General features: G+C 31.2%; 1 protein-coding gene and 2 long non-coding RNA genes across 3 annotated transcripts in view; all 3 read right to left on the reverse strand.

Moving 5' to 3' along the window:
• The window catches only part of LOC108746446 (guanylate cyclase 32E-like), a 24565-nt gene extending 13697 nt beyond the window's left edge, over window positions 1-10868 (reverse strand). The window contains exons 1-4 of the mRNA XM_018483231.1: window positions 10724-10868; window positions 1171-1379; window positions 501-698; window positions 257-379 (exon numbers count right to left, since the gene is read on the reverse strand). Coding sequence (XP_018338733.1) covers window positions 257-379; window positions 501-698; window positions 1171-1379; window positions 10724-10769 — 576 coding nt within the window. The 5' untranslated portion in view covers window positions 10770-10868. The remainder of the gene's footprint in view (window positions 1-256; window positions 380-500; window positions 699-1170; window positions 1380-10723) is intronic.
• A 9750-nt stretch (window positions 10869-20618) lies between these two features.
• On the reverse strand, window positions 20619-21115 carry LOC108746470. The gene is made up of 3 exons (XR_001939176.1): window positions 21046-21115; window positions 20866-20965; window positions 20619-20753 (listed from the first exon to the last, which is right to left on the reverse strand). It is a non-coding gene; the product is annotated as an uncharacterized LOC108746470 (long non-coding RNA).
• Window positions 21116-24124: 3009 nt separating this feature from the next.
• Window positions 24125-25219, reverse strand: LOC108746469. The gene is made up of 3 exons (XR_001939175.1): window positions 24963-25219; window positions 24425-24631; window positions 24125-24295 (listed from the first exon to the last, which is right to left on the reverse strand). It is a non-coding gene; the product is annotated as an uncharacterized LOC108746469 (long non-coding RNA).
• Between the last annotated feature and the right edge of the window lie 1339 nt (window positions 25220-26558).

The following is a 26558-nucleotide window of genomic DNA, read 5'->3' on the forward strand; positions in this document are numbered from 1 at the left end:
TTGAAGCGAAAGATAAATTTTTTTATAAACATGGTATTGAAATGTATCACCCTAAAAGGTGATTATGTTGATGAATAAAAAAAAATTTTGCAAAAAAAATGTTGTTTTCATTGTTAGTCTCGGGACTTATTGATCCATGTGTTATATACATACTATATATATCAGAGAGCGATATCAAAGCGATTTTTAATTTAATTTTACATTAATATTATTAGAAACATGCGCTTATCAAAGTGAACTACGGAGTATTACCCACTTTGGTCCAATTGAAAGCCATCAGTACTGAAACCACGGATTTTGCAATTTGAGTATCTGGTGGCCTTGTTCTCGCAAACGTTGGAAATTCCTTTTTATTCGACGTTTCGTTATGCGTGCAAAACTAGAAAATATGATACTTGTCAGTGAAAGCTTTCATACATCTAAGTTTTATAATTCCAATTATATACATGTTATCAATGCAAGTGAAGTACTAAAATTAATAATATAAAAAATGATTATACATATGATATCATTAAAATGTTAAATGCAGCCGCCATTCTGGCTTCGTGGATGCAAGTTTCTTGAGGACCGACATATGCAGAAACGTTTTTTTTCCACAAATCCGCTGTCATTAAAATGCTCATTTCTTCATTACCATAAGTTTCGGCAACGAGAAAATCCAACTTATGCCCGCGTCTATTAAGTTCCCCGGCGTTTACCTGCATTTTAAGCAATACTATTTTCAAAAAGAACATTAAAAATAGAGAGATTAAAAGGAGTACTAAAAAATAGTTAACTTTATTCAATGCTTGTAAAAATATTCTGTAGTAATTAGTTCTGTCGTAATTGGAAGCAAAAATCATCTTGAATCATTTCTCGAAAAATCTTTTTGAATTATTTCTCGACATTTTCTTCCCTAATTTCAAAGAACTCTTTTGAAGCATCTAATATGTTTTAATTAACTGATGATAACAATGTAAGATTCAACAAGAATAAACCGGAAGTGTTATTTGGCGGTGGCCGTAAGTTATTCTAATTTCGTGTAATTGACATTTAATTAGATAAGTCGTATTTCTGTGTAATTGAATTAAATTGCTAAATTTAATTATCCATTTCCGCAGTTCTAATCGCAGTTGTTCGTATTTAAGACATTAGGATGAGTGAGAGAACGCCGAACGATCGATTATTCACCTCCTCCACGGCGAGAGTGATAGCGCCGGATATCCGAAAGCCGGGACGTTGATATTCAAGGTCATTATCACGTCGTTTCGATCCGGTGATGTATCCCAAAGTAAACGTTTCGGCATCCACTCCTTTATCAATGAGCAAAACGTGGATCACCATCAAAAACAGATACATCCTTTCCACATTTGTCAATAGCGTGCCCAACTGTATGAAGCCTTTATGTGAAAAATATTATTAATGTATCACACCAGTTTTTACATACAAGGAAACATCGTGAACTCGAAATCTTCGACTTGAATGAACTTTTGTAGATATGTAGAATAATTTGATACATGAATAATATAGTATGCGTTAGTCGAGCTACTTAAAGATATGATTTTTGAACTTAAAAGCAAAGACGCAATCTTTTCGCATTTTTTAATTAAAAAAATAAAAAGAATTTTACTGCTATGTCACTTTGCAGTCCCTAGCTTATATTTAAACATTTGATTCTAAACATTATTTGTCTCTATCTTTTGTTTAATTCAAGAATTATATTGGAAAAAAGGAAAGCTTGTTTTGCTTTTAATGTCCATTCTCATCGAATTGATGTCACGTCGATATTGAAACGATAATGTCGATATTAATTCGACGTTTAATTGATGGTCATTTCTTGCTGAGTAATTTCTTGCTTAGCAATTTTTTATTATTCTATTCATAAAAAATAGAACAGACTATATATTTCTTAAAATTATTGTACCAAAAAAATGTGCAATATAATAAAATATAATATCTTAAAAATAAGAAAATTAAAAATTATATGGACTCATAAAAAATATTCGTATAGTTGAGAAATTTAGCTTCTAAAATCACAGAATACATGAAGCTCGTTCATGTTTGAATTATTAATAAACAATATTGTATGCAGGTCATTGTTTCGTAACATGATATAATGGACTTTGTAGTATTATAAACAAGATCAAATACGATTGTGTTTATCTTTCGCCATTTATCGGTATAAGCATGAGTTTGAAGGTAGGTGCCTGTGGCACTATACGGATAATGGATAAAACCAGTAAGCTCCGCAGGATCGCAATAAACCTCAGCAATCTCCTGTGGTGTATCTAACTTTTTTTTGTCGATATTTTCTTTTGTCCGAGAATGCGAATTTTCTTTCGTTGCGATATCATTCATACATGCGAGATATTAATTTTGCAAGAACAAAGTCGTTCACTTTTACTAACATAATTATTCTTCTTTTATATTTTACAATATTTTAAGTTGCAATAAATCAAACTAATAAAATCTTTCGTCCCAGAAAAAATATTGCAGACAATAACTTTTACAAATTTGACGTGTATATTTCTTAGCTATAATAAGTTAAGGTATAATATTGCATTGACTAATTTCTGACACGTAATCGTTTTTTAACGGTAAGGAAAAGTCGTAACAAGCGAAGTACTCCGAAGTTTAGTGTCAGTCACAGAGATTCATAAACGTTCTCGAAAAAATTATATCCCGCTTTCGGCGGCGTGACACGTGACAATATCACAGTATGTGTGAGCATTGGAATTCAGCTTCAGAAGGACCGTCGACGTCAACGCGGTTACAATATCTACTGCAAGATTCTCACCAGCTTCTCGGAAGCGTACACGTCGGCCATGCGTTCTTCGACTCATTATATTAATAGCGATCTATTTTAATAAAACGCTAAAACCGGGTCGTTGAACAAAACGAGACTGATCACGAGGTAGTTCCTCTGAGGTGTATTGCGTAACTACGTCAAGGCCACGCATTACAAGAAAGATGGTCGAAAGATCCGCGAAAATCGTATTGTATATTATAGTTGCGTTGCATAAAAGAAGCAAGCCTGTATCCTGTTATGCCGATTAATCGATAATTCTTTGGCGAGATTCGCTTCTAGTTCTGCCGCATGAATTCTGTATGACACGATTGTGAATTACTACGGTCATGATCGCGCGGCCGTGTATATACGACTTTTTACAGCAAATTGCACTTCGCCGATTCGTCAGTTTCGATGTTCCCTGTCGGCGAACCGGGATCCAGCTAAAAAGTTCATATAACAAAACGTGAGCAAACGTCACGCGAGGTGGAAGATAATTCGAGGGAAGAGTGCATGTCGCAACGCGAAGCATTGCACATGATCGTGCGTTTGTCCAAAGGCAGCGAATCAATTAACCCCGACGTGACTGACCGTTCGTTTCTTAAATTGCCCGTTGCATCGCTTTCACTATTCACAAGTGTATTCGAGAGTTGTAAATTTCCTTGCACATGAAAGAAAGAATATAACTGTCTGTTTATCTGATGGGTCACTTATTACGTTTAATGAAAGATTATTAGCATTGATAAATAATTAATAAATTTAGGAATGCAATTGCATATTATTAATGTAGTGTATATATAAAACATTCTACATGTTATAATATTATAAAATAGTGATAATGCTATTAGTGATGATGCTATTACAAAATAATGATAAAAACATGATGATAGAAACATTTATTAAGTAAATTATACTATACATTTCTTCTTGAAGATTATTTTTACACCTTTCGATATATAATTGTGCAAATCTTTTAATTGCTTCTTGCTTCTTGAATCCCTACTATACTGATGTATATATTATATCTGGATAAATTTTCTTTAATGCCTTTTACAGAAGAACGTTTCTTGAGGTTTTAAAGTATATATTTTGTGACCTCGATTGCTTACATTCTCGAGTGACAAACTGCGAATCTGTCATCGTTTAATCTCAAGACCTGTCGACTTTTGACAGTCAATTCTGGTTCCCGCGTCAAAACGTAGCGTGATCAACTCACATACCCGATTGGAATGCAATTGGGGAATTAACAAGCCGCTGTTGAATTAATGTGGTTAACGGAACGTAGGTACAACTTTTTTGATAAAGCTATGTACTTGAAGGTGGTTTACCCATCAGTTTTAGTTGTGCTGCAATCAAACAATTTTTAAATTACAACTAATATTTTTAAGTTAAATAATTATACTTTATTTTTGTTTGGGATAAAAGATAGTTTACTGTGTTTATTAATTTATTATATCTTACTGTAGATAATCTATCTCGGTAATTTTTGGAATCCAAATTAATTAAACAATATTAAGAAACTTTACTTTAATTATAAATTAATTAAATTATATTATACACTTTAAATATGTCTATTTTGTATATTTATTTTTAATATTCTGGAAAGAAAATAAAAATAAAATTAGGTATATAGAACCGACTAATTAAAAATTATTTAATACACAAATAAAAAACTTTATCTTGATCAGAGTAAACTTTAATGAAGTTAGTTTAATAAGTAAAAGAGTTTTAGAAATATGCGAGAAGTTCAATAAATGAAATAAATAATGTTTCTAATAGTCGGCTTTTACGTGGTTTTCTCTGATGGACAGCAAACTCTCGTTGAAATAAAATGAATTTTTTTGTGATTTATTTGATTACGTGGAATTAAATCTTCTCACAGTCACGATCAATTGATTATATGCAAACAAAAGTTTAAATAACACTCGCTTAAAACATTAATAACGCTTTAGTAAATATTCAATCATTAGTCACTAAATAAAATATATCAGGAATGTGCATTTAAAATGTCAAACATGTTGCAGTAAAATGTAATTCCTTAATATTGGGTGACTATTCTATCTGTTGGTTTGCGTTAAATTTTAGCTATCAATCGTGCGCTGTATATATGTTAGATACTCTTCATACATTACATATATTGGAATTAATTGTTTCAATAAAACATATTTAATAATTTTGTCATTCCGCTTTCATGTGCGTTCGATTAATGAAATACGTATCTCGATGGTCGAAATCTATTTATAAATTATTGAAATGTGTTTTATTATATTGTAATGCATAAATTATTATCTTTCTATTTATTAGATTAATGAAGCATTGCATGAGCACAAGATACAAGTGTGAAATATAATTACATAAATATATTTTATTATGAACATTTATAATTATACAAATGAAGCAATTATTTTTTAAAGAGAGCGACAAAGTGAATCTGCTCCTACTAACTGTGTGTGTCTATCATATCTATCATATCTATTATATTCTACTATATATATCTATTATATATATCTACTTTACCAAAGTAAAGTATGTTTGTTAAAGTATGTTGTAAAATCTATTTTGATCTACAGTTATTTACATTCTCAATAGTGTGAAATAAACTATACATATGTCGATGGAAGCTAGTGCGTATATTTACACATCGAGTCATAAGCGCCGACAGGACAGAGAAACGTGCCCGGAGGGTGACTTTGCGACGAGAGAATTTTAAAATGGATTTTATTGCGAAACCGGAGTACGCAACGATATGTCAGTAATCGCGCTTGGAGTCATTTTAACAGCGAACTCGACATCGTGCGTTGACAAACTCATGACGCTGATCACGGTTGACAAATCTGGTTCGCAAGGATTTATATCACTCCAGAGAAATAGAGAGAGAGAGAAATAGAGAAACAGAGAGAGAGAGAGAGAGAGAGAGAGAGAGAGAGGGGGGGGGTGGAAGACAACCGTAGGCACATTTCTCACATGATTCGTTTATTTTACACTGTTGTCATTCGTCATTTACATGATTTACGTGATTGCAAATTTTTCCCGTTGGCGGTTGGCCAAAAAAAAACGAATTTTTCTTTTATAGTGGTAAAAATATGTAACAATGTACAATTTGTGTCAAAATTAGTTTCATCAATAGTAACATTTGAGAAATTGATAGGAGCAAATGTCATTAATAAGGATATTTAGATAGTTTAATATTGTTTGTGTGTTAGATCGAGGAAATAAATTACTGTATATATCAAAATTATTCCTCATAATTATTTTTTATAGCTAATAATTATAATAAAACATTATTTTAATTGCGTAAGATAAACTTACGTATATTCTTTATCTTTCTCTCTGGTAGATATTATAATAGAAGATTTACTATTTTTATATTTCAATATACAATTTCTTTGTTTTTTTTTAGATGAATTTTATAAGCACATATTTTCGCAATAAATTATTATTATTCCGTATTATTATCGTTTTAATATAACATTGTTATATCATTTATAATATTTTAATATTAAAGAATAATTTTGTTATCCCCTGCCGAATGTAATTGATAAACGGTTTTATCGCATATGATCAAATCTATTGATTCGGGACATTCTTTATGCCACTTCTGAGCGAATCTTTAAAATTCTTTATTAGCATAAGATTGATCGGTTTGTAACATTGAATTCGATTAAATTTATCATCTATATATTAATATTTTCATTATATTTTTCTATTTATCTTTTTTTATCAGTACGAAAAAAATTGAGAAAGGTGTATCGAGAGAGGTCATAAAAAAATAATATTAAAAGGCTGCAAAGAGTATTTATTATGCCACTGAACAATTGTCGGTCCCATTCATCTTGTTGATTCGGCGATACAGAGTTAATCTTCGTGCATCCACAAGTGATCTGCACACTACATAATTTGAGATTGCCCTGTATATGGCTAATGAGCCGCTCATTAGAGTAAAAACGAGCTGTTAAGTGATCAAAAAGGTGCGCGAAGAAGACAGTGGATGAAATATTGAGGCTGGCGATTTTTTACTGGCAAAATACTGTAATTTCTTTCGCAGTAAATAAAAGTTCTTTTTTTATAATAGTACAAAATAATAATTGTGTAATTATGAAATATTATTTATATAAAAAGATTTATTTTTTTCATATTATTTGCATCAACTCTTAAATATTTATTACAAGAGAGTAAGATGTGTAAGATATTTTTTTTAATATTAGTTATTTAATATTAGCTTTAGTTTTGCAAATCTGATAAATGTGCAAATTTAATAATAATTATTAATTGAGATTAAACTAATAATACTTAATTGAGAGCAAATTGTTAAGATTTACAAAAATTAAATTAAAGATCAAATTAAATTAAGAATTTATTAATAAAAGAAGCTGAGAAGGCTTAATTGATATTTTATTTATAATATCGATGTTAGTTTTAAATGTGAATATGTAATTTCAGTCATTAACAAATATGTAATAATAAATATTAATGTCTAATAAATATAATAGTTATATGAGCAAATGTTTAATTTTAAATAATTTCTATTTGAAGAAATTAATTAAGGATTCAAATAACTTAATAAAGTAAATCTAAAACAGTAGGTACATATAACAAGTGCGATATTCAAATCGGGCATTTCCGTTTGGCCTAAATAAATTTCTTGTGATTATACTTTGTCCTAGAATTGCAAATAAACATTCTTCCTGTTTCTGAATTTATCAGTAACGTTTTTTTTTTTTTCGGATAAATACAAGTTTGCTTACTCTTATTTTACGTAACTTGATAAATAATTTTTATTTTTCAAAATACATATATTTAACAAGACAAGATATATATTTAACAAGTAAATATATATTTAATATATATTTAGGAAAGAAATTGTTTAAATACATGCTTGCACGTACATCTTGCGAATTGGCTTTTATGCTTTTTTATCGAATTTAATTTTTTAAGAAAGTTTTATCTTAATAACAAATATTTTTCATTCGAAGTGCTGTGCAAACAAATATCTTTTTTTATACATATTATGGTTTTGAATGCAAGACTTCTATTTAGTATTATCATTAATTAGAAAAAATCATTAAAAACTGCTTTCAAAAATTGGAATGGGCTACTATAAGATTACTGTATAATAAAAATAATATAGGAGGAAAAGTAATCTAACGTGGCATGTTTTTATCATTAACTTTTTCATGGATCGAGTACCTTAGATATCCTTTATTATGTTATAATTCATCATTGACTTTATACATATTATATATATATATAAGCAATTTCTCTATATATAGAATGCATGTGAAATGCATTGTTAACAATACTGTATTTAGCTTTCTGAAAGAAAAGTTATTTTTCTATCACGTGCGATTGTTAATAATCGGCAATAATTATTTCTTGGACAGTCGATTATTATTTCGTCGTTTCGACATAATGGATATGTTAATTACTGTTTTATAATAAAACGCAAATTATTTATTAATTGTGAAATGAAAAACATACGTGCGCAAAAAAGAAAAACATAAAAAAACATGGATTATGCGACGTTAGGCATTGCATCACGACACTGATTTGTATTTGAAACGTGCAACGCATGTTTAATATATTTTTGCACGATAAAAATTTACTTTGTGCGGGAAATATGTAAGATGTAAAGAGAAACTTACATGACCCTACTTGTTGCGTGTATCAGATCTTATTACATTGCAGGGAGGAATCTAATAGATCTCATTGAAAAGTACGAGATATTTCTTTCCTCTTGAATACTTTTTGTCATATTCCTTCAGATTGGAGATGTAAAATTAACGGAATAAAATTCGCGCAGACATCATCGCTTCAGCAGATGAGCGAAAGAAAAGCAAAAAAGGTTCTTTATTAGGATAGTCTTGCATGATGCCGATTGTCATACGAAACGAATTATGACTCTCTCGACAGCGGTGATGCGTGACTCACCGCGAGCATGATTATTGGCTTTCAAAAAAGGTGCTCTCGAATCTGTGTCACATAGAATGTTACATAGAGGATTTTAGGCACGCCTCTACATGTTGCGTCACATGATGTACGTTCTCCGTGTCTGTGTCTTCAATCTCAACTCGGTGTTCAGATTTTCTAATCAGCTTTCGCCGATCTATCCGGCCGAATAGCAGCGATAAATTAACGTAGGTATTGTTAGCGATCTCGTAGATCACCGCGGAAATAATTCGTGCAAACAATGCGCAACTATGCTAGTCGCAAATATGCAAAGGACTCGTTATATTCAGAAACGCGCATATTTTGTCTATAATAAGATTTACGTCGCATAATGGTCATATCGAATAGATGTATAAAATAGTGTTGTGATTTTATGAAATGTGATTGATAACGCAACAGTAAATGATAAAGATTGACTTAGACATAATCGCGAGTATCGTGTTCATACTGCAATCATGTATTCGTGCCGTCAATGACACTTGTCCATACATGTCTGTATGCTAATTGTGTATAAAATCACGAGATGAATTAATTGATACAAAGGATACATAGAGATAGAAAGAAAATACATAGTTGCTTTTCAAGAAAATTTTTTTTCGCAATTTGTATCATTGTTAAAAATAGTTATATATTTTTTTATATTAATTGATTTATCAAGAAGAGCTATTATAAGTTTATAATTTATCGAATACATCTTTAAACTAAAACGATCAACATATAATTATTCTGACGATAATAAAATTTCTTGTAAAACATAAAATAATTTTTAGCTTCTCTAAAAACTTATTTTTAATGAATAAAAAATAGCTATATGTATAAAAATAATTCCAATAATTAAAAAAAATTAAATTTGCGTGAAGGTAATTAACATTCGGAAAATATTTAATATATTCCACGCTTATGGACGCTTGTTTATTTTTGCAAATTCATGAGTAATTGGATCATGTTACACGACTCATCTCTCGCGCTCATCTCTAATTTGTTTTTGATGATCAAATAAAGTACTCGTTTTTGAGTTAATATGAATGCTCCGCCGGCATTGAGACGTACACTTCATGAGAATTCATCGCATTTCTTATGCGCGCTAACACGATACATCAATCCGATGATAGATTTGAAACGTTGATGGATAAATTAACGAATTTGAATGTACTCTTCTCGTATCTAAATAATATTTGCGAATCTGATATCTGTTTATAGAAGAGAATTCTCGTCACGCATATTAAAAGCAAACTATGCTAGTCTATCTGACATGCAAAAGACAAAGAGAGAGAAATTCGTATCTCAATAAAATAAAAAAGGAGAAAATTATATTTGTTACAAAAAGTCTTAATAAGTAGATTATTTTATTACATGTAAACTTACGCTTCCGAGAAGTGTAGAAAATTTTTATCTTATTTTATCTTGTTTTAAACATTCTAATATTATATATACTGTCTGTTTTCCGCAGGTGAAAACGAAGAATCACAGTAATTTATCGAAATTTAGCTTTCTGTTAGGCACGTATCACTCCTCTTCAAGAATCATTCACGAGACGTTCACATATTTTACACTAGTTTAATTTCGTACGTCGCGTGATCTCTGATCTCTTTCTTAGCATCGTTCGCTAGACCGTATCTATTTCTTGCGTATTATCGATAATTCTCGCGTTTGAACTATATATATTTTATTTTAGCTATATTTATTTTAGCGTTTTTGGACAGATCATAAAACGTATTCCTAGCTTTTCCATGGAAATAGATAAACGTGAACAAAGTCACAATTTACTTCGTTCACTGCCAGTGAAATCGATAGATCCGTTCCGCTCTAACATATTTTCGAAAGATCAAAGATATTAATCAGTGACATAATTGATAATTCAGGGTAAAAATTAAAAATATAAAAATGTAAAAATGTAAAAATAAAAAATAGAAAAAATAAATTTTATTTATATGAGTGAAAGAAATCTTATATAAGTGAAAGAATATTTATATAAAAGAAAGAAATACGATCGATTCGGAAACTTGGTACCTGAGATCGTAGGTCTGTTCTCGCTTGCACTTTTTGCATTCAGCATCTTCGTATTCTTTATTTTTAACACCCAAATATATATCTATTTTATTTTAAGTTCAAAAATTTTTGAAGACTAAGCAACGCGAGCAGACCTCGTGTTAGCCGCTGAGAATAACAATCAACAGTGATCACTGACGCGCGTCGTCAGACTGAATCCTTTCGCGTTTCGCACTGCTTGTACATTGTCGACCTATTGCGGTCGCTGCTACCATCACCGTCCCATTCACACTAATTCACACTCTTTTAACGTTCCGAAATCCTTTCCAGGGCGCATGAGTGCGATCTACGGGCGGTCTAAGAAAGAAACCCCATGAGATTACACTGTTCTGTTTTAGCTCGTAACACACGACTTCTTATTCTATAGCAAAGGAGCATACGCTCGCATGCGAATGATGATGACGTCGAGTAAGACGATGATCCGCGATAACTTACCTTCTAGCTATGCAGCAGGTACATCGTGCCGATGTATTCTGCAATAAAACCCCAGGTAGCACAAACTTAATCATTTTAATGTCAATAGTTAATAATTTTGAATTATTAACGTCATATGATCTATTTGAGATGTAATAAGGATGTTTCTTTTTTACCAATAATTTATTTACGACGTATTTATTGACGTCAGATAAGTGACTAATCAACGACGTATTGGTAATGTTATTAATAACATTATTCATTAATGTCGTTAATAATATGAAATAATGACGTATTTTCGACGTTGGTTAATATGATGTTACGTGGCTGTGACCAATCCACATCACTTTTATGATAGGATGTCAGATTCATTAAGAATTAATTACATCAAATAGTCGATATTTTGCTACTTAGAATGGGTTCTAAAAAAGATACGGAAGAATAAATTGAAAATAAATTTTAATTAAATTGCATTTACATTTACAACTATATATTTATAATAATAATTTATTAGTTATATTTCAAATATATTTATAAGTTATATTTAAAAAATATGAAATAGTAAAATCGTTCTATGATTATCGTAAGCATTTTATACTGTATTCTTTTCTATATATATTTTAATGAATAACAACTTTTTTTTATTCTTGCAAATTATGTACATTGATGCTAATAGACATCGCCAGTATTATGTATTTAGTTTTAATATTTAATATAGCGAATTTTTTTATATTAATTTTTATTTGAATGAAAGAATTCTATATATGATATAATAGAATAGTTTGTCTAGTTAATAGATTTAGATAATGAGCTATAATATATTCTATAAGCGACTCTATATATTACCGACTAAAACTAGATAAATACAGTACTGTACAAAATAAATCATACACCTTTAAAGAAATTGAATTTGTTTGTGTAACTATTTTTTTAACAAGCAAAGAAATTATTGGATACAAGAAAATCAAAGCATTTGAAAGTATTTAAATAAAGAAAATGTGATATAATTAAAATTGTGGTCAATTCAGAAGTGGTTTCTCTTCCTGCAACCAAATACAATTCTGTCCAACGTTATATTTCCGTTCACGTATGTTATCAGATTCTGTCATATATTTCCTAATATTAAAATTTTTTTAACATTATACATAAAAAAATTTCCATAGTAATGATTTGCATAAATAATTGCTTAATATAAATGATAAAATAATTCTCCAACTAGATTTTTTATAATTAATGTCTAATAAAAGCATCATTTCTTTCATCTCATTCATACTTTTCCTATAATCAAATTTTTAATTTTTATTTATTTTCTAAAAATATATCATCACAATAAAAATATCAATAGTTTAATTGAAAACACTAGATATCTTCACAAACATATTTAAGTTGTGCCTTCAAATCTCTTACGAGTTCCGATTCTGCCATTTTTGCGTCTTTGGTGCGAGGATCCCAATGTTCAGTTTTTATAGATTCTTTCTTGATATACTTCTCCAACCTCAATTGTTTCTATCTCTTCATCAGCACTAGATTTCTTCTTTATAATAACACATTTTCTTCTTTTATCTATACGTGTAAATAAAAAGTAGTAAACAAAATCTTATTTTTTAAATTAAAAAAAATAGTCTAATCTATTAATATTTTTGCAAGAAAAAATAATTCTGGACTACATATATACAAACGAATGCATCAAAAATTAATATAATTATATAGAAAAAAGTGCATCGCTATCTCTTGATTTAAGTTTATACATTTATACCTGTGTATAGATACCTGGCAATAAATTTGAAATGTCTTCTTCTTTTTCGCTACCATTTGAATTATTCCCTTCTTTATTTTATTGTGATGTTTGTTGTTCTAATTTAGTTGTCAATTCCTCTACTTTCTTCTTTAACTAAACAAATTTGATAAAAATTGTTACCCACTTTTACTACAATTAAATAACATATATATCGAGTGATGATTTATATTTTGTTCTGTTATTAAAATAATGCGTAGAGAGCGATTGACTTGTAATAATAGATAGGTCTCGGGTTCAATATATATATATGATTAGTAGGTTTCTTTTTCCTGTATCAGACAATTAAATGTCACGCAAGTTCGTAAGAACTCGCATGTGATTTGCTTTAGAGAATGATGTGGAAACAAATCGGAAGTTAAATTGCATGTTTCCATGAATTCACAATGCTGCGAAAGAAATAGAAGATGCCAACCAATCTGATTTCGTATATAGGCTGTATTACAAGGCTTGTATATTCTTCAATGGGCATGCATCCAGAAGCACGATCGTTCACTGAGCGTTCAGTGAGCTCTTGCATCTGTGATTGGCATATTCCATTAGATTTAAATATAGATCAACCAGGTTCAAGAGCTCAATGAGCGCTCAGTGAGCGGTCGTGCTTCTGGGTTCATCTAATATTATAGTACATATAAAAAATCTGGATGCTGATTGATAGGTGTAGTGTATCGAGGATAGGTCTCGAAACAAACACAAGATCGGATCACTTGAAGATGGAATATATTAATATAAAGTTTAAAGAATAGACAAAAATACATGCTATCAGGTATAGCCATTACAAACGAATGATGAAATACAACGGTCGGGCGAGAGTCCCCCTTTCGCTTCTTTAGCACGCCCTCTTCGCAGAGCTGCGTGGCGAGATAAATAAACGGTTACTAGTAGTGCTACCTACTTACACTACAAACTCCTCCACACTTAAATTGAAAACATAATAAAAAGAAATACAACTTATAAATTTAAGATTCGCCGAGGCTTCAGAATTCGGCCTGAACGCCTTCCCACTTCCGTGTGGGTACTCTCAGTTTTCCTCGGTGCAGTTATTTCGCCCTGATGGCGAGCGCATCTATCACTGTTCGAAGTGACTTGATTGTCGCTAACATTACAATGAGTCAATAATGTCCCCCTCCCTTATCCATGTTATCTTTTGAACTAGGGATTAAAGAATTATGTTTATTCGATGTAACATTATCGCATAATGTTATTTAATATTAGATAGTTATTAAAATACGTTTCAGAAAATCGCTTTTTGTGAAAAAATAAAAAAAATTTATAAAAAGTGAAATGAAGAAATAAATAAAAATGAGTTTGAGGCTTCTGAGTATAATAAATCATATCCATATTAAATTGTAACAGCAGAAGTGAGAAATAAGATGTTAATTTTTATTACGTGCTATTTAAAAAAAAAAGACCCTGACAGTCAGTAAATAATTGTAAAATGTGATAAAAGGCATGATGTGCCTTTTATGATAAAGATAGCTTTTATCCATTTTTACAATTTTTTAAAACGCTCTCGTCATTTTGTCCAAATTGTCTTTTTTTTACAAATGGCATATAACAAAAATTAACGTTTCATTTCTCACTTCTGACGTTATAAAAATAGAGGATTTTTTAATTGAATTTAGTCTGCTTTACCTACCAACAAGAGATTGTGTGGTTATTATTATGCTCTAGGCACCTTATATATTGTTTTCGTTAATTTTTGTCTTTTGTGAATTGGTTTTATCATTTCTTGAAAATAAAATTTTGCATAAGAATGCAACCGTATTTTAATATACTAATTATACTAATATACTTATATAAAAATTAAAAATTTGGGGTACCAACTTCACAAAACGCAGAACGAAAAATTGCGATATCTTCTAAATCATTAGTCTTAGCACTTTAAATGATAATAACTTTTGATAGAACTCTTGGGGTGTTATCCACAACTGTCATTAGAACTGCCATAATGTTCAAATATTTTTTGTTTCTCATATGTAAAAGAATCAGACATTCAAAAAATCGTTATATCTCTTAAATCATTGATCCTAGCACTTTGAGCGTTAATAATTTTTGTTAAAACTCGTGGAGTGCTATGCATAACTGTCGACAGATTTACCGGAAATTAAAAAAAATTTTTATCCCTTGGGTGTTAGAAATTTTTTGACAAACGAAAAATCGCCTTACCTCTTAAACTGTCAGTCCTAGCGCTTCGAACATTAATACATTGCTGGAAATGTTCTTAAATTTCATTAATATTTAATATACACTATTAAAAATTTCATGAAATTTAATATACTTTTAAGTTACACAATTCGAATTTAATTTTATGACATTACACGAAATTTAATGTATTTTTATGAAATTTTATGGAAGTTAATATACTTTTTATAAAATTTTATGAAATTTAATGTACTTTCCATAAAATTTCATGTACACGTTTATTATATTTAAGTAACTACTGTAACTTAGTTTTTAAATCATTCACACACATTATTTTTAATTTTTGTTCGTAAGCACGAGATTTATTTACATGGAAGGAAGCATTTCTAACAGTGATAACTTTTGTTAGAACTCGTGAAATACTACTCAGAACCTAGAATTGCCGGAACTTTGAAAAATTTTATTACATATCTCTTGGGTGTGTTTGATTTTGTATGTAAATTATTCTGCTTTATTTTCTTTCTCCTTTTCTTTTTTTTGGTTACTATTTAATTTGTGTAAGCTCCTTTGTGAGCATGCGTGCGTGCGTTGTGATGCATTCATATGCAGCTGCGACTCTTCATTTCTCTTACTCTATCTATGATTACGCCATAAGACGAGTGCGCGCGCGTATCTTAAGTTAACCAGTTAGCGACAGACTACGAGAGCATGAATATTATACTAGTTCCGTTTAATAAACTAGATTTTTTACGAAACATTTCCAACATAATTTTGATCTTTTGAGCCGGATAAATAGAGCATATCTCGTCGAGTAAGTCAAAATTTCGCGAGTGAAAGCTTTAATCGAGAAAACATAGTTTATCAAGTTGCAACAAGCGGCAAACATGGACATCGTCAAATTAAGAAAGCAACGAAGCTATATCAAGGGCAAGCTAATCAGAATCGAACAAGCATTAGCGAAGTTTATTCATAACAATTAGACGTCACCAAGGATACAGAATATTCATATATTTTCATTCCTGCGTCTTCGGGGGCAGTAGCTAGAGCGATCGAGTTATCTAATGACAACTATTCAGTGGGAGCAACTGCAGGAAAGATTTGAAGACTGTGGTGTTATATGACGAAGACACGTGCAATGTCTCTTTGCGATGTCTGCTGTGGAGAAGGAATCGGTCCAGTACAATACTGCATTTAGTAGATCACGTCAACAAATACATAAGAGTGTTGAAAAAGTTAAGGTCACGCACCGATTTATGGAGTGATCTTTTATTATACACGGTAGAAAGTAAATTGGATTGAGCAACATTACGCGCTTGAGAAGAAAGAGAGCTGGTGTCAATGTTGCAATTACGAATGAAAACGCGACACCCACTCAAGTTTCCAATTTTGATAAGCTAATAGAACTTTTGATACAACGATGCCATACATTGGAGCTCATGGGCAGTAACACGAGTGTTACAAAGGCACAAAATCAATCTCGTTCACATGGAAAGGGCAATCAGGCGAAGAATATGATTGATAGAGTTTCCTTTTTGGCAAATTCTGGCGACTTTACCGGCACATGCTTTCTATGCAATGAAGCATATTTTTGTATCGTTGCGCCAAATTTCTCGCATTGATAGCGGAGGAACGTCTCAAGTAGACTTGGCTTTGCATAAATTGCTTGAAGAGCGATCATTTTGCCAGAAGTTGCAAACATGGTTCCGAGAGTGCACAGGTTAGCACAAGATTCTGCTCCATCAACCTACGACGGTGAAGCAACCTAAGATTGAAACGCTGAAATTTCAACCCTTAGCGACAAGGCGAAGATAGCATGTTATTCATTCAACACGGCCAGATGCAATATACTCGGTTACCGCAATAGTGGAATGCTTAAAATCAAGGTTTCAGTGTTCCGATTCGAGTGCTATTAGACAATGATAGCGAGACTAATTTTATAACTCAGAATATGTTAATGTAATAATAGATTAGTTCAACGATACAATAAAGAATACTTGAATTAGTTTGGGAACCGACCACTGGCGTCTTTGTATTCACTATAAAATTTCAAATTAGTACTGTCCGCTCCAAAAGAGAGCTCCTTTCTCGTATCAGTAATCATTTAATCCGTTAGGTCTTTTAGATCTTGTCATAATCTTCGTCAAACTTTTAATGCAAGCGTCCTGAAAGGAAGAGATCGATTGAGATTTGGAGCAAACTATTAACATCATAAGCAGATGGGAAAAGCTTACGTGGGAGTTAATCCAATTCCACTATTCTCCGCATATCTCAATATTTCTCCGCAACATTTCTCAATCTTCTTTCGGCCAGTTTGATTTTATATGGATTTTATGCCGCTTCTCAAAATGTTTACGGAGCCTGCATTTATGTCAAAGCACACGACGAAAGAAAACAACGTGATTATTATGAAATCATGTGTTGCGCCGATTAAAACTATCTCAATACCACACTTAGAACTATATAGCGCGCTACTTCTATCTCATTTAATAGAGCAAGTAAGCTTGCAACTTCGAATTCTACAAGATTCTTGCATTCATAAATTTCTCTGGCTTTACATTAGATAAAGAATGATGTATCACGGTAGAAGCCATTTATCGTCCATCGAGAGAGTTTTAGAAATTACCAACGTTCTTCCAGCCGAGGTGTGATCGCATGTTAGGAGCGAAGACAATCCTGCGAACTTATTATCAAGAGGTATAATGCATTTTCTAATGCCCTTCAAAATCACAGCATGTGGTGGGAAAGTCCGTCATATCTCTCCAATAGAATTATGATAGCAAACGAATTTGTCTAAGGTATCAGTTTATGAGCTGAAGGAAATCCGAAGCGAAGAAAGGAATTTTAAAACCTTATATCATATCATAACACAAGATTCCATAGGGTCGCGAGGACGCACTTAATCAGGAATGCACAAGTGGAAACCTTTTAGAAGGAGATTTTGTGTCAAAATTTATTCCAATCAAAAAACTTGAAGACATTTAGCAAATTGCTAACTTTGTATCTCTTCTTGGATGATAAGGATCTGCTTAGAATGGGAAGTTGTTTACGCCAGGCATCTTTGGCTTTCAATCAGAGACACCTCATTCTGCTACTCTTGCATCATTAATTAACTAAATTACTAATCGAAAGAGAGCATAAATGTCTTCTTTATTCTGGCCCGCAGGCGCTTCTCGCGTCAGAAATATTGGCCCCTACGCGGCAAGAACATAGTTCGCAAGATTTATTCCTACAATGTTTTTGCAAGAATCCTGATACATTTCTGCAATTGATGGACAATTTACTCGCGAACCGCGTTACATCTATGCGTCCCTTCTTGTGTAGATTTTGCAGATCTTATTCCTACATTATATTGAGCAAAGGACGAGGACACAAAACGATAATAAGAGTTATATCGCCTTATCTGTTTCGCAATGCAGGCGGTCCATCTGGAGGCGGTTAGTGATTTAAATTCTGAAGCGTTTTCGTGGCTGCTTTAAGACATTTTATAAGTAGATGAGGTTGTCCTCAGAGAATCTACAGCGACAATATCATTAATTTCAAAAAGCTCAAGGAGAACTGGCCGAGATGTATAAATTTGCGCAGCAACAGATCAAAGGACCATTTCAAGAGCAGTTGACTACGGCGAGAGTACAATGGATCTTCATTCTATCATATTTCCCTCATATCGGCAGATTATGGGAGACCGGGGTAAAGTCGTGCAAAAATTTGCTGAGAACCGCAATGGTAGTGCCTTATTCTATATTTGTGAAGAATTGTGCACTACACTCGTGCAAATAGAGGCCTGCCTAAACTCACGTACTTTATATACCTTGTCTAATGATCCAATATGAAATCTTTTACCCCTGGACATTTCCTTACTGGAGGATCTATTACATACTTATCTGAGGCTGATCTCCAAGATATAAATCTTTAAGCCGTTGTAACCAACGTATTTTACAAGACTTTTGGAGGTGGCAGAATATGTCAGCTTTCTTTCCAAGATCGCTTCAAAGGTGTTCAGCAAAATTTGCAATTCGACAACTTAGTTATACTCCACGAAGAATGCTCGCCTCTATATCAATAAAAATTAAGTAGAATCGTAAAATTGCTAATCTCGTCCGCAATAGTATTAGTTAAAACGGCTAATGGCGTGACAAAACGTGCTATTAATAAGTTATGCAAGTTGCTATCAATGAAAATGAGGAAGATTATGTCTTGGTCGACAGTATATGTTTGATTTTATATGTAAATCATTATGCCTTATTTTCTTGTTTTTTTTTCTTTTTTTTTACTATTAATTTGTCCTAGGCTCCTTTGTGAGCATTTCCGCGCGTGTGTTGTTATTCATTCATGTACAGCTGCGACTTTTCATTTGTCTTACTCTATGACTACGCCATAATGCGAGGGCGCGCGTATCTTAAGTTAGTCAATTAGCGACAGGTTACGAGATCACGAATATTGTACTAATTCCGTTTACCGTTTAACAATAAACCAGGTTTTTTACGAAACATTTTCAACAGAGTGTTACAAATTTTTTGATCTGACATACGAAAAATCACAATATCTCTTAAACCGTTGTTCTTAACGCTTCAAGCGTTAATATGTTTCGTTAGAACTCAAGAAGTGCTATCCAAAATTGTCGACATTTGCTGGAACTTTAAAAAAATTTTTCACCCGTCGGATGTTAAATAATGTTTAATGGATGAAGTTCTGGCAACTCTCTCAACAATTCTGAATAGCATTCCACGAGTTCTAACGAAAGTCAACACTCGAAGTGTTAAAGACTTTTGTTAGAACTCGTGGTATCAACGATTTAAGAGATATGGCGAGTTCTTGAATGATTCTCTCTGAGGGACAAAAAATTTTTTAACGTTACGGGAGGTTTGATGACCAAACTCTATAAAGATCTATACGGCATCTCATCTGATCTGCGTTCGACGTTAACATTTCTAGAGCCAATCGAGCTGTTCGATCCACTCCGGATTCAAAGACCGAGTTCGCAGAGCTAATGTAGACTTTCGTGCCTAAATTAAATTTACCTGTATATTCATGATAATGATATCAAATAGAAATTGATGGAATACATTATGTACAATTTTTAATGAGGAATGTTCATACTATTGCTAGTATTATGTAAAAGTTTGTGCTCTCCATCTTAATTTTTTTATGTTTTAGGAGTTATTATGTAAAAAAAATTGTAATTCCATTTAAAAAAGTAGAAGTGATCTTCATATCTTTTAACACTTCTACTTCGGAAAGAAACTACTTGACCTGAAATACATCCCTCTTGAAAACTATTCTGCTTTGAAATATCTGAAAAAAAAGACATAAATTGACAGATTAACTACTTAAACGATGTTATTAATTCAGAAAAAATTAAATTGCAATGCCTAGAGGTTTTCGTTGTTACTAATATTACCTCCTCTTTTTTTTTATTTTAAATTGTATAACCAACTGCCTTAACTGAATATTTATGATTGGATCGAAATGATGATATCATTGATACTTCCAAGAGAAACCCTCATGTTCTTCAATTTACCATCGGATATAACGTTCGCTGTCGCTTACTCCATTTATCCGAAATCGTACATCCGCGAGGCATCTCATGATCTCGTTTCCAAAATATGACGAGCATAATATTTAGCAGTTCGCGCGTGCCTGCAAGAGAGCAAAAGATTCAATATCTTTAGTTGATGAGGCATTATTCGTGCAAATGCTAAGGAATGAATTATCGCAACATGTATATCTTGTTATAGAAGACAAAACTCACCTTACAGTTGCCAAATTTTTAGAAACTCTCAAAAGAACGTTCGGTCCTGGTAGCAGCACCAATTATTATCGGAGACAGCTTAGCATCGTGTACAAGAAACCTAGAAAATATATATTTAATTGATTATATAGGGCAAATATAGGATTTGCGAACAACTATAGTAGAGGGTGATCAACTAACCTCGACCTTAACCGATGCCAAAATTTCTTCTATCGATTCATATGCTCTCGAGGTATTTTATGAGGATCACTAATTCCATTTAAAAAAGTGGAAGTGATCTTTATATCTTTTAGCACTTCTACTTACGAAAGAAACTACCTGATCTGAAATACATCCCTCCCGAAACTATTCTGCTTTGAAATATCTGAAACATTTTTTTGTATCTTACTTATTTTTTAAGATATTTGTCTAGGGCAATTAAAATGAGACACTATAGCATATTGTCTGTTACTTTTTCATATCGAGGGGAATATTTAAAAATTACAGCAGAAAAATAATAATAAACATATTGTGCTTTTCGTCGGATATGAAGGTAAAGCCTATCGAGATTCAGAGCTGCAATTAATACCCTATATAACAGAATCATAAGAGTCACAGAGTTTATCACATGACTTTAACACCTAATATAATAAAATATCCTACACAAGAGGAAAAAGAAGAAACTGCAAATATAGTTTAATTGCGTTTATAAACCCAGCAATGGCGAATTTACTTTTAGCGTAAATTTTGAACAATGTTATAGTCATGATATATATTCATATATAGTATATACATAATTTACATTATTCTAGCATTAAGGATTCAGTTTTGACCATTATAAGCATTTAATTTACAATATTGATTGTATACTTACATGTATGGTCTAAAGTAAGACTATTGAAATCCTTGATTATATGTATGTATTCCAGTGACAACGTGCGATAAATATGTTCAAACATATTTAAGTCGCTGCCGCCTTGTGCTAATCATGGTGCTAATTTCTCTGAAAAGTTAATAATTTTCAAATTATGTAACAAATAAAAACTTTTAATATTTAAAATAATAATAATTAATAAGTGTCTAGGTTGGAAGTCAGCGAGGAAGGAGTTGCGCAGAGTAATGAATAAATAAAAATTACTTTTTCATAACATTCATTTGATGTCTTCTTTATTTCAAAATCTTGAATGTTTCGACTTGCTTTGTAGTCATCCTCAGCAATATAACAATTAGCAGTATAATAATCCGTCCAAAATCCGAGTCACTCTCTTTGAACTGTAGTTCTAGATTCTGGAACAAAGTACTCAATATATTCACAAGCTTTGAAAAATTTGTTTATGCGATAATTCACTTAATTTAATAATAACACGTGTCACGAAAATTCATAACAAAAATTTATTAAAATCGAATTTGTTTAGTTCAATCGGATTTTTCGAGTAGAAACAAAAACTTTAACAATATAATGTTTTTTAATACAATCAATTTACATAATTTTTGACCGAATTAACATTAGAATGTACAGAATTCCTCTTTTTTCTATCGTGTGGAGTCATTTTCGATTGTAACTACTATCAGGCTGTCTCAAGTTCCAAAAACGACAAACGAGCCGCCGCAGAGAGACACGCAAGTGGTAGTTTCTATTGTGAAGCAAATATTTTTTGAAAAAACCGTTTCCCGTCATTTTATTTTCGTATTCTAACAATTTTTACTTAACCTTCTTAACATTGAGCCACTTTCTAATATTGAAAGTTTTCGAAATAAATTTTTAAAAATTTAAATCTAGGAAACTAATGGAGATAAAAATCTAAAAAAATAACTGAGTACTTATTTTAAGATGGGAAATATAAAAATATTAGTAAAAAGATCGTAAGGGGTCAGTGACGAAAATCGTTGATTTGGAGTGAAGTGACCATATATGTGTCAGTCTGTGAAAAAATTGTTATAATTATATAAATAAATAAAAAAATTTTAATTATATAAATAATCTTGAACATACTTCACATAGAAATGATCTATTAGTAGGAGTCCACTCTTTATTGACCAATCTATGTCGCCTATTAAGCACGCCGAGTTGGATCTCGAAGGAAAATTTTCATAATGAATCGTTTTTCGTTAGAATTTATACGCTCGGAAGCTATACAATCAGTAATGTTATTGAAATATTCAGTAATTATAGAAATGAAATATAGATAACAAATCTAAAATAATATTTATTTTTAGATAAACTATTATTATTAAATGTAAAGTATTTAAAGAATTTATGATTAATCTTATATCAAATTTTAGTTACAAATATTATAGTAAGTTTAACATATATCCTATAGTTGTAACTCGTTATGACAGTAACGATATCATTGTTGTCATAACGAGTAACAGAATGCAGCTACAGCAAGCCTATGCCTTAACCAACCCTTAAAGGGTTTTTAAAGCCGTCTGTTTTATTGATTATCATGTAATTTTTGTATAACAAATACTTTTTTTCTCTTTCACCGATTCGAAAATCCTTTTCCAGGATTAAAGTATATACATTAATACGTGTCTGGAAAGTGGAGTTTACGTCTAGAATGATCAAAAATTTCAAAATTGATATATTTTTTACCATTTCTTAATGAAACATGGCGTCTCAGCTGTCAAGTTGTGACAACATTTACTTGAAATAAATGCTTTGCAATCTGTACGTACAAAATAATGGTTCCCAGACACGTTTACACGAACAAATAACGTCGAGTTTTTAGAATTAGACTTAGACACTTTATCGACGAATTTGTTACGAAAATTATCGAATGAAAGTTATCGAGATTTTATAAACAGGAAAAGATTAGACATCGTATAATGTAATCGCTGTTGTTGATCATAATAGGAGGTAAGCGTGCAAGACTGAAAAGAGCTCAAAACATCCTAGAAGTGTGTACGTTGCTGCTGTATTGAAGGATAGTAAAGTAGGATATAAGTAGCATACATAAGAATGGCAGATTATTATTCCCCAGATAAATCTTTATTTAATGTAAGTTTTGCTTGTATTTTTAAGTAATATTAAAATAATATTTTATGAATTTTAGATATCTAAAAACATTTTTTGATGGTACAGATGTATCATACATGATTGTAGATGATTCGACTTATCCGATGTTATCATGACTCATCGAAGTTATTACTCATCGCAGTAACCCAATACTCTGTACAAATAGTATAGAGTATTAGGTTACAGTTAAAAAAGTATTGATAATTCACTATGACAATATTCAGAATTATGGAAGACAATTAGCAAGAATATGTATCCAGTCATATTTTCTTCTCATTGTCTTCTACTGAATTCGTTTTAACTTCAGTCAAGTCCATGTTTTCTTCTTGTATGTTGTCTTCTACTGAACTTGCTTGATCTTCCATCAAATCTGATGCATCTACAGCATTCTTGCTACACGTGAGGAGTTCAACATAAGTTGAAACGCCAATTCTGCAAATGTCATATAGGACACATCAGTAAAATAAAGTAAAATTTATTAACGAAATAATGATGACATAGCTGCAATACTGTAATAATAAATAAATATATTGTACAAAAATTATATTTTTCTAAACTCACTTTCCTCATTTTAGTAATACTGCCATGACGTAAATCTTATATTGATTATCGATTTAAAAAATTAAAATTTGTTGTACAGTTTTGCTTTTTCTGTTAATTGATCAGTTCATGACTGATTGATTGATTCATCATTTTCATTTTCTATATATACTGCTGTATATACTCATTCTTATTCTGCTTAAAAATAGTATTCATCCAATGGAGCAGCTGAAAGTTCAAATAATACATTATAATACAGTCACTACAAGATGTTGCAGAAGTTGCAGAAAAGCGCGTTCTATTATTTGTCTAGTTTGTGATAAAATAAAATTAAAATATAAGTGAAATAAAATAGTATTAATATAACAGAACAGTATTAAATAAAAAGATCATGCTGTCTTTCGATCAAAGTAGGATCTTAAATGCTAAATTAATATTTATATTACTATATGAATATTAATTTAGTATTTAAAGTTCTGTTTTGATCAAAAAATGACATAATCTTATTTTAAAATTAAAATACTGTAATGTTTATTTTTTTAAATATATTATAAAGTACCTCTGTTAAATGACCATTATCCTTATAAGCGGTCAAACACCATCCAAGTATAAGATATGCTTTGTCTCCTATTGTAAATTCTTGATTATGAAAAAAAGACAGAAGATTTCTTTGATTGACACAATTCCAAAGATCAGAATTGCGAAAAACTCTAAGATCCTCCACAAAACCAGGATATCCGGCATAACAAAACATATCTGTATCTCATAGCTTGAAGCTGTGATATAATAGCATCTACAGTTTCTTGTCAGGCAACATCTATCTGAAAAATAAACATAAATTTCTGTTAATCAAATTTAAATAATAACATATTTAAAAAAAAGCAAAACTATCAATATTACAGATAGTGCTGAAATTTCAATACGAACCGCCAATAGCACCAAGAATATTATCAAGATACGTTTCGTTTGAACTTCTCTGTTATAATATTCATACGATTCACAGTTTTTATAAATGGTATTTTTTATAAAAAATGGTATTTATCTATAAGAATCAAAAGTTGCTAGCAACCACAACAGCAAGTAACTGCACTTTCGGTTCTATACGAGGTCTTCCTGAATTATTAAATTTTATCAGCATCGGACTAAGTTATTTTCTAATAAATAAAAAGTGTTTGATGCCATATGAAAATGTTCTTTGAATTGACATATCATGAATCTAAGTACTACATTATTTACGTAATTTTCTATTTGGATTACTTTTTTTTGTTTGTCCTCTTAATTGAGAAACTTGCATACAAATAATTATGTTCAATAATTCTTCCGTTTCACTTTTGCTTTCGTTATTTGAATCCACAGCTAAAGCAGTCTTTAATATATCATTATTCGCAGTTTATCAATAAAATTTTTTCTATTTTATCAATATCTGAAATTGAAAGAAGCAATTGTGAAGTCTTTACTTTTTAAGATTGTTGGAAACATCTTTCCGAGTAACGGCATTTAATTAATTTAAATTCTTGGATCGTAATCTATTAAACATGATTAAACAATACGAAGAATACCGACACGAATAATTTACGAATAAATTACCTTTAATATAATTGTATTTGTCCGCCATGTATGTTACTCTAACTTGTTCCACAAATTTCACTAAAAAATATTTTTCTTCAGGAGTAAAAAAAACAGAAAGATGAACTGGTGTAAAAGTTCAGTAAAAAAAAATAGTCCTATAGCACAATATTGCTGCAGGCCACGCGGCCATATACTCATGCGACCCCAGTGGGCCTTAACAGCGCCACGCCATTGCAAGCAGCGCCACAAAAGACGCTCTAGAACTAGCGACTCGCAGATGCGCGGATACACAACCGACTGAGCGCTCCTACCCATTCCAATAGGCGCGAAGCGCGAACATATATGTATACAAATTGTCGCGGAAATTATTTAAGAGCTAAGATCTACTTGGATAAAAAATAGCATGATTTCTCTTAATTTATTTTCGGTCTAATTGGTATTAGAATTGTTAAATAATATTTAATAAAATTTAGTTATTCTTCCAATCGCGTTTTTGCTGTACATTGTTTATTATTTTAGTTTAAATGATAACGGGCGTTGTAGCAATTACACGCGTCTCATATATCTCAAATTTATATTCAAAACT

The sequence above is a fragment of the Trachymyrmex septentrionalis genome, unplaced genomic scaffold, assembly GCF_001594115.1.
Source record: "Trachymyrmex septentrionalis isolate Tsep2-gDNA-1 unplaced genomic scaffold, Tsep1.0 scaffold171, whole genome shotgun sequence".
Taxonomy (NCBI): domain Eukaryota; kingdom Metazoa; phylum Arthropoda; class Insecta; order Hymenoptera; family Formicidae; genus Trachymyrmex; species Trachymyrmex septentrionalis.